Consider the following 13,313-nt stretch of genomic DNA (forward strand, 5'->3'; position numbering starts at 1 on the left):
ATATGTCCATCGTCATGCGTCAGATTTACACAAACTGAATTAGAAGTGACAAAAGCACGGCAGTGATTACATAAACAATCTAATATGTGCCAGTAAATTGAAATACTGGAATCTATTATACATTTTCTATGACTGCAGCCAACAAGGGATTCTGCTACAAAGAGTGCAAAAATTGATAATATCTTTAAACTATATGAATGATCTACATTGCTTATGGAGGATAGAACTAAATTGATTTCCATTCGCTATGAGTAAAGCTGAACAGGCAAAGAGAATCAGTTGGCCATAACCAAGAGAGTGCCACAGTACAAGCGTAAAGGTGGAATATCTTTAGATACTCAAGGCACTGGAACATACTCTCGCTACACCTTGATCCATATACCGACTTCCTGAAACTTTAGGAAGGTCTGAAAGGTGTTGTTCCAAAGTGCTCATGGACCCTTCCACCATCTGAATCTCTTCCAGCATGTGCCAGCCCTTCACAGTGGCCCCTCATGAAAACGAGGCATGTACCTAGCACCATCGAGGACGGGCTGACCATTCTGCCCCTCAGTGGGCTGTAGGCTAGGGGGCTGCCAACTATGCCCCAGTGTCTCCATAGTGCAGAATATTCATTTTTATTACATGTTTGAATGTAATGTACAGTGGGTTTCATGTTCAGGTGGGAGAGGAAAACATTGGGAATAAAGGAATGTTTTACAATAATCATGTGTTGATTTTTGCATTTGAAAGGCAAATGATCATAACCAACATGTTAAAGTCCGAAATACTAATGGATTATGTGGTTGCAAAACATGTGATTCACAAAATCACAGGTTTCTTGGCTGCGAAGTCCACAATTGCAATGTATCAAAGGCACACTGCGATTCACAAGAATCTTGGTGCATTGCAATGTATGCTGTGTGGTACATTACTAAATATTGAGGAAAGAGAGTATGGAATAGGCGCCCTCTTTAATGATTCACAATTGAATATAAATCAGTAGGACGTGATACCAATTAGTGTATGTGGCTGCCGGCATTGAGAGATCACACAGCAGTCCAGTGTCCTTTGCTGCCATTTGTTATCATGCCATTTAACAACCGGTGGTTGCAATACAAAAAAAATACCAAAAATCTACTATCCCTGCATTTTCCTCCTTTTTCGTTGGGATTCACAAACAGAATTCTGCCTCAATAAAAAGAATGGATCAGAACTCAGTAACTCTTACTGAAAGTCCATTTTGATTTGTGATGGGTCATTACAAACCATCAACTGTACAAAAATACTGACAATGTTTCACCTCATTGCTTTATATGTCAGGCCCAACATCTTTTTAAAAATGTTTTTTTCTGGGTATTTGTTGGTAAGTGAAACCTCTGAACGAGACAAAACTGGTCTTGTCAAACTAGAGGAATCAACAGCAACACCCTTTCAAGCCTCACACATGCAAACTTGTGGGGTCTCACTTTCATCTTTGATTGACTGGATCAAATACACAGAGACTAGCAATCATCCCTGTATCTGCATCATAAAAACAGAATCAAATATTGTGATGTGATTGAAACATATTTTTTTTCACAATCAGGCACCATTGTATTTCCTTTCTACAGGTAACAAACACAAAAAAAGAAACAAGCTTCAAGTGGTTCTTCAACTCAAAGCCCAACACAGACGCTCAGTACGATGCCCAGACTGGAATAGGAACTCTGCTCATTAAAAAGGTAAAAGTAAACTCTACCAATCACTCCAGTAATCTTAAAAGCAAACAGTGATATCCAACATTGGTCAAGGAGAGTGGATCCATGCCAGATTTACAGAATAACTACATACTGCGTAGCCTTTAAATCATTTTAGAACATTGGAATGTTAAGCACTCTATTGAAAACAATGGAGTTCTTCTGGCTTCCAATGGCCGGTAGAAGCCCGGAACATCAACATTCAAATGTTTAACAATGGCCTCACGAAGTCCGAGGAGATTTCAACCCCCTTGGGCTTCGTGAGGCCTTTGTTTTACAATTTAGAACATCCTACCCTCTAGGGGCGGAATGTTCCAATAGCCTTAGAGCCCTTCGTAGCGGGTTCTACTGGCCATTAAAGTTCTGCTTCCTTGTTAAAGAGTCTCTTCGAATGCTGGAGTGGGCCTTTTATGGCTGGTGGAGCCCACTCCGTCAGGCTCTAAGGCTATGATACATAGCTATTTCTTTTGTTTATACTCTCAAAAACTGACATGCGTTTGGCCCTTTTGGATCAACATTGCACACTGCTAATATAGAATTATCTTTCTAGTATCATTAAGGTAACTCCAACATCAAGCTTAATGTAGATACAGGTTTAAGACAATAACTTAAGTCATTGATCTGCAAATGTAAGCAGTTACTGCTTAGTTAAGATGACTATATTGAGGAGCAAAAATCTCTATATGGGCAGAGTGTTACAACTTTTTTAACAAGAACCAATGATTTGCCGGATAGAGAATCAGATCTTCCTTCGAATGCTTTGTTAAGATATTTATGTAGGTATTTACAATGACTGTTTATTTCTTACTGGATGTTGTTTAGTTATACTGCCACACGTTTGCTCCAGTTATTATATTCATGGAACTGTACACTTCTTGATGAGGAAGTTACTGATCTGCCTTTGTGAGACCAAAATAGTTAAATGAATTGTCTATCCAGAGATGTTGTGATTGGGGGGTGCCATGGCCTACTTCCCAATTTGGGATATGGGATCATGAAGGAGCCTTGCCAGTTATTCTGCAGGGAAGCCTGATGATCCCACAATGTCTACCATGCAATGTGAGGATAATACATTTTTAACTCACACATACATCTTTTGCATTACATGCGTGAGTAATGACCAACACCGTGGACAATCACAAAGGATTACAGAGCCACATGAAATACATTAAGATTTAGCTACTGATACTCACCCCTTAGCACTGGAACCCAATGTTTCTCCTATATAAGTCTCTGGGACAATATCTTATATGAAATTGTCTCTTACCTTACATTAAAATCTAAGGGCATGGCAGTCTTGAGGCCGAAATATGCTTGGTGGGGCCACTGCAGCCCCATGAAGCATATTACGAGTTTCCTCATTGCTACACTTTTCATGCCAGTGCGACTGCCATGAAAAGTGTGGTGGTGAGGAATTAAAGGGGGCCCACAAGGTCCCCCTTGTGCCTCTGCGCCATGGGGTGCATGCAGGGGAGCACGTACTGTGTCCCCCTGTGTACATGCACCTCAGTACCTGCACGGCATAGACTGCAGCAGTCCATGCCGTGTATGTACTGATTTTGAAGTCCCCATTACGGTGCCTATTTTATAGGCTTTGCTGTGGGAACCCCAAAGAACCACCTATCAGAGAGGAGGAGACTCCTAATCTGGTTGGCAGTTCAACCACAGGTTTGGCAGTGTGGGAGCGGAGTGTCAGGTATAGAAAGTCTCTACTTCCCTTTTTGTATTTTGGCCTTGATATTCTAGCCACACAATTTCATGTCATTGAGATTCCCATCGCGATATTGCAGGGGCGCACCCTTTTGATCATTGTTAAATAATTTGGCCCACTAGCTGAAGGAATGGTGGACCAAAAAAAAATCTTCTGATTTACAGTGAGAAAACAATTGGCCTTCCCATTGCTCTGCTGTCTGCTTAAACTCCCATACTATGATAGAGACTTGCGTTCTCAACTACCAATTGAGCAACCTCCATATACAACGAAAGTAACCATTAAGCTCTGCCGCACATTAGAATCTATTAGCTGGTGAAGGTGTGTAAGATGTTGTGAAGTGTGAGATTTTCAGACGAAGGTCCACACTGAGCTACAATCCCAGAATTGTGTGGTTCCCTATTACCATACCACATATGTGCAGAGTTAGAATATTCTTCTGTAGTGTCTTGGGTTTGTTTTTAGAATCATTGTTCTGTAGAACACTCCGATGTAGTATGACATCGGTGTCTTCTGAAATGACAGTTGATGGAGTATTGGTGGAGCTGTAGCCGCCCTGCTATGATGGTCCAGTTGAACTTATTATAAACATCCTACTTACCTGAACTTCGACGTGTCTGACCATGATTACGACACGCTTTTGATGGCGACGAGGTCTGGGCCATCAACACGAACCCACGGAGCCTCTTCCACTCGTCTTGAAAGAAAGTGACGTTTTCCATGTGAAGTTCGTCATTCTTTTACTCTGAACGACGGAACAAGTAAGAAGAAGAGAGCGGTTCAAGGATCCAAGTAAGATTGCCTAAACGCAGCTAAATTAGTTAAAAGAAGCAGGGCGGGCAGCTTAAAAGATTTTATCTGGATGTTGGAAAGCATGCAGGATACTTTGCGTTTCAGCAACTGTCCCGGCAACAAGCGTGTATTGACGTAAGAGCGCTTCAACGTGTGTTTGCGTTCCATTCTTGAAACACACAGGCATTGTCACGTACATCACAAAGCTTCACTAGCTAGTGGCAAGGAGCGAACATTGGCATATCTTAGTAGAAAGAACACAGAATACGTAATAAAGGGAGCGGCAGTAATATAAAAAAACTATTACATCAAGCTTTTGCTAATTTGATGCGCAAATTCAACGTTGATGTGCATGACAAAGGTTCAGAAAAGGGGGTGGTGATGAACAGAGTGTCTGAATTAAGCAGACCACTCTTACCCAGTCCAAAGATCAGGGCTTGATCCATCACCGTTTTTTAGCTCACTGCACCATCCCAGCTCAGAACCTGGCTACATGCAAATTAGTCTGTTCCTGTCCCAGTGCATGATGGGAACAGGGCAAACCAAACTACCAAGCCAATTCTTATACTGGGAAGGGAACAAGCTTCCGGGGACCGGTTTCTGGCATTTCAGCCGTCGTCGGCCCGGCTTGCTTGAATCCTGATGGTGCAGTGAGCAAGGGACTCATGTCTGAGTATACCCTGCCACACCTACAGTGGCCAAAAACGATTGGGTTTGCCCTGTTCCCATCATGCACTGGGACAGGAACAGACTAATTTGCATGTAGCCAGGTTCTGAGCTGGGATGGTGCAGTGATCTAAAAAACGGTGATGGATCAAGCCCTGATATTTGGACTGGGTAAGAGTGGTCTGCTTAATTCAGACACTCTGTTCATCACCATCCCCTTTTCTGAATCGTGCCTGACAAAGGTGGCAATTCAACGCTGATGTGCACAGCAAATAGACAGTTTGTGTAATCGCTGATCTTATGCTTTCAATAACACTCATGTCCACGACAAAGGTTGCAATTTAACGCTGATGTGCACAGCAAATAGCCAGTTTATGTAATTTCATCTAGTGCACAATCAACATGTCCTTTTAACGCTGATGTGCACAGCAAAGAAGCAGCACATTTTTTTCATTTGTATGGATTTTGGAGAAGATTTGCACACCTGGTCTATTTTAATAATTGTCTTGTGCATTCAGTTCTACCACTGATGTGCACAGTTCTTTAAGAATATCGAAAGATTGGAAAAAAAGGAAAAAAGTTTGAGTTATTTATGGTTGTTTTCTTCTACATTTTACACAGCTTTACACAGCTTTATATTTGTGTGCTCCTGTATAATACTGCCATCTTGTGGATTGTTTTAAATTGTTCAAGTTGTTTTCTTCTGCATTTTACACAGCTTTATATTTGAGAACATGCAGAGTGTAACTCCTCCTTCACCTTTCTTGGAAACACCAGGTGATCCTCCCATTAAATGGAGACAATGGTACGATGGTTTCGAAACTTATCTAGGAGCCATTGGTGCGGCAAGGTGTAGGCCTGAAAGTAGAAAATACCTCCTTTTATATTCTCTGGGCTATGAAGGCAGGGAGGTTTTAAAGCATCTTTCTGCAATTCCAGTTGATGAAAACAGTCCTCTTGATGAGTATCAGGAAACTTTGAAAAAATTGCAAACTAGATTTGATGTTCAACCTGGCTATGCTCCGTCACAACTTTTTTTGAGAAAACAACAGTCTGGCGAAGATGTAGACCCTTATATTACTGCACTCAGACATTTGATGGCTGAGTGCCAATTTGAAAAGAACATAAAACAGAAACTTTTATCTCCAGGAAATCCTACTTTGGAGGAGTCCATTAAGGTTGCTAAGAGTATTGAGACGTCCCAACTTTCTGCTAAAGAACTGGAGGAGAACAAAAATGAACTGGTGCCTGCTGTTAAATTAAAGGACACTAAAAGCATTGAAAACAAAGGTTATGAAAAGCAAAATTCATGGAACAATCAAAACTCATTTTTCTCAATGAAAAATATTTGTTTCCGGTGTGGTTATAAACCACACTATGGAGGTGCCAAGTGACCCGCACAGTCTGTAACATGTAAAATTTGTAACAAAGTAGGACACTTTGTAAAGGTTTGTCAGACTGGTAAAATGTTCTCATGTTCCAAACCTGCACCGGTAAAATGTGTCATGGAACAGTCTATTCACGATGAGGAGGAAGATTGTCTGACTAGGGATTTAAGCAATATGGTAGTGGTTGTAAGAGATGATGGTGTTATTGTGGAATATCCAGAACTGTGTCTAGATCCCTATGTTAACATTCTAGTAGAGGATCAGACATTACGTTTGTTAGTTGATTCTGGTGCACAAATCTCTATGATTACTTTGGATTTGTATCATGCAACGTGGCCTTGCAGACCTTTATTGCCTCCTGATCGAAAAGCTGTATCCTATGAGGGACGTGAAATTGATTTGGGGAAAAAAAATGGTTTTTAGAGGTCAGAGAATGGGCGCACTGCCAGAATGGAAGCACTATAGGATAGAGTGAAATGGTGGTGCAACTGGGTGAGTGGACAACCATATAACCACCCAAAGGAGAAGTCAGCTAGCTGTACTAATCCAACGTTAAAATAAGAGGCATACCCTATGCACACACTCAATGCGTATAAGAAGGTCACGGTGTGGCCCTGAACAATTTGGCAGTTAAATGCAGAGGAACAACAGTAATGCATACAATATTAAGTAGTTAATGTGAAAGAATGAACATATATAGGCAAAAAAAGGGTCTTGTTGTCTTGGTTTAATTTATCACAGCTTGAGAACAACCAGCCGACACGTGTTTCATCGCATCTCGCGAATCTTCAGGGCTCTGAATGGTTGTGTGTAGACCAAGAGGTCGCTCTTCCGGTGATACTTCCGACCCGGAGGGGCCCAAGACCGGTATTAAATTCAATAGTCGGGTTGGGTTAATTGGCTGAACAGCGTAATGCGCTCTTATAGGTCACCCGGGAAGTGGTATAAAGATCTGAAAATATTTAGATCGTTCCATATCCAAGTTTTCTTAAGCGAGGGCTGAAAGAGGTCGCTCTATCGCCTCGTGCAAGTGACCGTCAGCAGACGTCTAGTTCGCTTCGTATCTCCCGGGTGTCTGTGTTCGTAGTGCATAGGGTATGCCTCTTATTTTAACGTAAATTGATTTGTCTGGCTACATTGAAGACATTATTGAATACAAGGGTAGGAGGATTGCTGGAAAAATTTACATGGCACACAAGGGTTTAAACATTTTAGGATGGTTCCATCAAGGATTATTTGGGATGGTACTTAAACCAGGAACTAAAGATCAAGTTTTAGCGGTTAGAGAACATCCTGATCTTGAAGGTTTAGTGAGTGAATTTCCCCATGTGCTTTCAGGGGATTTGGGGAAGATAACAGATTTCCAACATGAGATAATTGTGAAAGAGGGAGCATGCCCTATAAAACATAAATTGAGAAATGTGCCATTCAGTATCAGACAGGATTTAGAGAAAGAATTAGATTCTTTGTGTACTAAGGGGATAATTGAACCTGTAGAATCTTCGTTATGGTTATCTCCCTTAGTTGTTGCGCGGAAACAAAATAGGGAGCTTAGAGTTTGTGTGGATCTGCGTTGCCTGAACAGGGAAATATGGGTGGATTCTCATCCCCTTCCTAACATTAAAGAAATGTTAGCCACCCTTAAAGATGCTAAAGTTTTTACCAAACTAGACCTAGCGTCAGCTTATCATCAAGTTGAACTAGATCCACAGTCAAGACCTCTTATCGCTTTTGTTTTGCCCTTTGGCACGTTTCAATATGTACATATGCCTTTCGGGTTAGCCTCAGCTGCATCAGTTTTTCAGCGATTAATGTCACAAATTTTGAAGGGCATTGACGGTTTGTTTGTTTTTCAGGACGATGTTTTGATTTTTGCCCCTGACAATGTTACTCATGATAACATCTTAAAAAAAGTACTTTCCAGATTTAGAATATCCTTCCTTACCAGTAGAAAGGCGGATCCAAAGGTCTGTATATCAGCAAAAACCTTCCACGAAAGCATCAACACCAAATCATGATTTTCCCTCAAATAGACACTTCAACAAGAAGGAGTAAGTATCCATATAAAAACGTGATCAACAAACTGAAGTAATCTGGATTAAAGTAAGATAGCAAGCTAGTAGACTCTTGAGTCTAGCGAATGAGAAGACCGCGACATCAGAATACAATAGCGTTCTTGATTTGAGGCCACAATATGCATGGCGGGACGCTGTAACAGATTAGCCCTGTTTGTGCACCAGTGCAAAGGCGTTGTACAACATGCCTAAGTTCAGTTTTAAAACAAACTCTTGCAAGTATTCTCAAACAAGACTCTAGGTGAACACTATTTTTTGCCGATGTGTTCAAAGCTATTTCTTGTGGAAATGTGCTTACTATACGTGATCATGCACAACCATACGGATTATTTTCGACTTTCACACATAAATTGAGAAATATGGAAGTGGTCCACTGGCCAGACCTGCTGACTTTAGATCTGGGGAACCAGATTTGACTCCTAGCATTGTTTCATAATTCTTTGATTCAGAGCAGGTCACTTAATCGGCCGAGCATTAAATGAAATTAATCTGATCTGATTTAATGTTATCTGATGCGGATGTAAAGTGCTGTATATAGTCCAGACAAAACGCACCATTCACCAGTGAGCCTCATTTCATTGTTTTAACAAAGAAATGGATATCAAGGCTTACCCCATTCTCTGCTGCAAAAGGGGTTATTCGAATTTGCTAATATCACTAGTATCAACACCAAGATTATTTAACAGCTTTGTGATTTTTGTGAACGGCCTGCACCCTAAAGGCCAGCAACCCACTCTGAAAAGTGTATCAACTCCAGACTCACGTGCATTTCAGCATCTTCCACGTTTATAGGCAGGGCAATATCTTGGCCATAGTTTGGTATTAAAGGGCTTGGTCAAGGTTGTGACGTTTACCAACAATTACTGTTATTAAATATAAGATGTTCCCCGCTTCATGTTAATTAAAGCTAGATTGGTTGCGATTGATTGTCATTCTTAAAATGGAGTTGTTGTTCTAATAGTTTGAAATTTCTCATACATTGTTATTTAATCACAATGTGAGTATGTCTTTAAATAGTATCAACTTGTATTTCACAACACTTTATATTTTTATATTTACAAGTGCCCCTGTGGAGGAAGGGAAGTGAGTACGTGATGGAAGTGTGGGTAGGAAGTTAGTGACATAAAGTATAGCTGAACAATCTTGCAGTTTTTGCGTAATTGTAGTCAAACACAAACAAAACGAATAATAACTCCGAAATTGATTCCAAAAATTATCATACTCCACTTGATACTATAAATGTCAAATTTTGGGGGGTGGAGCCGAAAACATAACCAAAGCTGTCGACGTTTCGACCCCTGTAGGGAAAGGCAGGTACTAGTTAGTCCCTTGCGGCGGGGTCTTCATCAGGACGGGGGATGGGGTAAGGCACCCGATCTGCCGTGTATCTGAGAGGGATAGATGGAAAGTAGTCTCGATATACGAAGACACAGAAAAGCACTGATGTAGGGTATTTGAGTGTTGCAAAAATTAAACACTTTGCTGGCTTTCATTTACAGTCATACATTGAATTTAAATGTTCTAGCATATTTGCACTTTTCAGTGGTACTAAAATTACTTAAACGATATACTTGTTTTGCTTTTGTTATTTCATGTAGTTCGGGCCTGAACATAAGGGAATATTCAAAGCCACTGTTTCAGACAACCGGGGAGAAGATGTCAGCGAACTTGATCTCACTAAAGATGGTAGGATTGTATACATGCCGTAATATTAGCAAACCCAATGTAATATTAGCATACAGAGTGGAATAATATAAAAAGTTATGGGGTCTGCCATCTGTATGTGTTGATCTCGACAATCTAAAATCTGTTGGATGCCACGTGATCTCAAGATCTACTTGGGGTTGTGGGCTGAGGGATTTTTAGGAGTTTATCACATTTTCCTGTTGTTTCCCTGTATGACACTGCAAGGAAAAACGTTAAAACTCTAGTCAGATAATTAGAATGTTTTGCCTCCTTGGTAGATGACTTTCATCCAGCTGGATGATAGATCGTAGATCAAAAGATATGTTTATATATCTTTATGGTCTGCCTCAGGTGCATTCGGGCCAAGTTTGCAGCTATGGTATCAAGCATGAAGAATTAAATGTTACCATTACATCCACGGATATTTAGCAAAGCTCCATGAGCCTAAGTGGTATGAGGTGTCTTATTTTGCAGCAATTTTTGACATTCTGCGCTTGTTCCAGCCTGGTTTAAATCACAGAATTTTGGGATACAACCTTGTATATTTGCTATATATGATGTGGAATTTTCTTCAGTTTGCCTGGCGATATAACCAGGTGGACTGGAGGACGAGAGCTGAGTGTGGGCTTCAGATTTTGTAAAATTAGATAGCATGGGCCTCACAGATTAGAGTAAAAGGGCTGATACTCTGACAAGGTCCTGCTGCTCATTCTATGATACTAGTATGAACAGTTGCACTAATGGATTTCATTATCAAATCATTTCGTCCAAAAAGTTGTGAACAGGGACAACAGTCCTTGGGGTACATGTCTGATCAGCATTATAGTTGGTACTGATTAATTGAGTTCAAGAGCCGCTCGTTTCGGGGGAAAAAGGAGAGGCGAAGGAGAGGTTTGGGGAAGGAGGGCTGGGGGACAACAGAGACAATTTCTTTAAAAGAACTTACCTCCGCTCTTCGTGATCGCGTCGCATTTTGCTCTTCTGTTGACCTCTCCTTTCCACTGCCAGGCAGGCACAGGCTCTGAGCCTGCCCAGTGACTGATCCTGAAGCTGCTCTCATCATGAAAGCAGCTTCAGGATTGGCCTGAAGGCCAATGATTTGTGCGCCAGGACAGACTTGGAGCTTGTGCCTGCTCTCTCCAGCTGGGGTTGGAGAGCGGGTCACTGTGCATGCGGGTTTGGCCGGACTCAGACGGCCGGCCAAGACCACATGCCCAGTGAAGGCAGTGCCTAGCACTCCCCACCCAGCCTGTCACCACCCTGCCCTGCCCCACGCCTCAGCACAAGGAAAAATAAACTATAATAAAACAGGTTTTAAAACTGTTTTATTTTTTACACTTTTAAAAGTGCTGGCGGGGGGGGGCACTGATTTGAGTTACAGTCAAACCACCTCCATCAATGTATTGTTGCTATATTGATGAGAAGAACTATGATTAAGAAGAAGGCAGTGTGCACAACACTTCATGAAAAGCAACCTCTGCGGTAGAACCCTACGGGGAGTGCCCAAGTTATGTTCTAATAACGTTTCAATGAACTGTTTCTAACTGAGAGTGATAGGTTATTATTAGCACATACTGCTTCTTCTAACCAAATGTGCTAATCATGCAGAGGAATGAAGATGTATAGTTGATTCTATATAAATATACCAGTGGTATACAGCAGTACATTCACTAGTCAACGCATAAAACTTTAAATAATATGAAGTATGTCTCTTTCACATTTTATCTAGGTTATGATGATGTCATCAAGGAGCTCTGTAGAATGAGTGGTAAGTCTTTTTTTACTTCTTGTTGTATTCATTACTCATTGAAGGTTCATTATATACTGATTTCAAGAGTATGCATCATGTGCCATGTGCTGACTACCTTCTGATATCGTACTATTTACAGATATATTTACTGTCTAGCCCAAGCACCAATCATAATCCCCTGGGCATCTGTGTGTAAACAGGTCAAACGTCTAGTTTCATTTTATAGCAGGGAGGATGTGGTGCAGTGGCCAGAGTTGCCAACTCCAAAGCTGTTGATCCGGGTTCGAATCTCGGCGTCGGTTAAACATCCTGTGATTCTGGGCAAATCACAAAATCTCCCCATGCCCATGGACAGCTCCTGGATACCCTCACGGGTGATAAGCTGTCTACAAATGTAATTGAATTTGTAGAACTACCCATTCTTTCATTATTTTAACATCCCTAAGTCCACACTTTTGGCTGCACTATGTAGTATTATTCCTTACAATGTAATGCATGAACATAATGGAAAAGTTGATATACTGTTTGAAAGAATCACTGTGAACAGTCAGATTTAGGCCCTGCCCAGAATGAAGTGATGGCTGGGCATCAGGTGAATTGAGTAACAAGATGCAGAAATTCTCCTGAAGAGGTTGAGGGACTTTTGAGGTGTTACAAATTGGGTTGAGGACATGGCTGCAATGAACATTATTCCATAAACCCTTATGAGTTACAGGCACATAATCCTTTGCAATGGTGTCCTCCTTTTTCTTCTGTTTATGATTTCTAGGACAAACTGAGTATACTGATTGTAATTTGGTGAAGTTCAACAAGAAACCTCTTTGCAAGGAAAAAAAACTGACAATATTTATGAATGCATGAGCTATTCTCAACTAGCAGTATACTGACAGTGGTGAGGATCACCCGGCAATCTCATGCTTTTGGAGAGCGAATATTGGGGGCATGTCACATCCTTCTGTCAAGTGAGGGGAAGCAGGGGTTACTGTTAATATTGTATCAGAGCTGAGTCACAGGTAAAGGGCCTTTGAGGAACTCGAGGAACAAGCATCTTGGTGATGAGTGTTGATATAAATTGCCAAACGCCATTGTATGCCCTGTGGTTCAAAGTTATGAAGAATAACTCTCAAGCAGCATGGTGAACCACTGACACACTTGGTGTGTTCAGGTATACAAACAAGGAATGCCCTTTGACCTGATGTAAATATTCTGGAACTTAGCTGATCAGCATTAAATGTCACATATGTGTGGGGGAGGATATTTATTAAGATCTTTTCATGGCTGATATCCTCCTAAACCTGAATTGTTCCACATACACTAATTAGGCTTGCCTGTCTCATCCACGCCAGATGTGCTAAATGAGTAATGAAATGTTGCAGAAAACGGTTAATAGCGTGCAGTTAACATTCATATCTTCTGGACATGTATGAAATGCATAAGTCATAAAGTCATGGCACATTAGCCCAAGTCTCAAACTGATGCCCTGGTTGCAAATGCGGTACTGTACTCTGCAAGTGAAAAGAGAATTGC

At 41.1% G+C, this 13,313-nt stretch overlaps 1 protein-coding gene across 1 annotated transcript in view; it reads left to right on the forward strand.

The window, feature by feature from the left end:
* Positions 1 to 13,313, forward strand: part of MYOM3 (myomesin 3) — a 387,718-nt gene that overhangs the window by 325,089 nt on the left and 49,316 nt on the right. Inside the window, exons 29-31 of the mRNA XM_086956426.1 lie at positions 1,593 to 1,703; positions 9,949 to 10,036; positions 11,766 to 11,804. Coding sequence (XP_086812552.1) covers positions 1,593 to 1,703; positions 9,949 to 10,036; positions 11,766 to 11,804 — 238 coding nt within the window. The remainder of the gene's footprint in view (positions 1 to 1,592; positions 1,704 to 9,948; positions 10,037 to 11,765; positions 11,805 to 13,313) is intronic.

This window comes from Lissotriton vulgaris, chromosome 2_1 (assembly GCF_964263255.1).
Source record: "Lissotriton vulgaris chromosome 2_1, aLisVul1.2, whole genome shotgun sequence".
NCBI lineage: Eukaryota > Metazoa > Chordata > Amphibia > Caudata > Salamandridae > Lissotriton > Lissotriton vulgaris.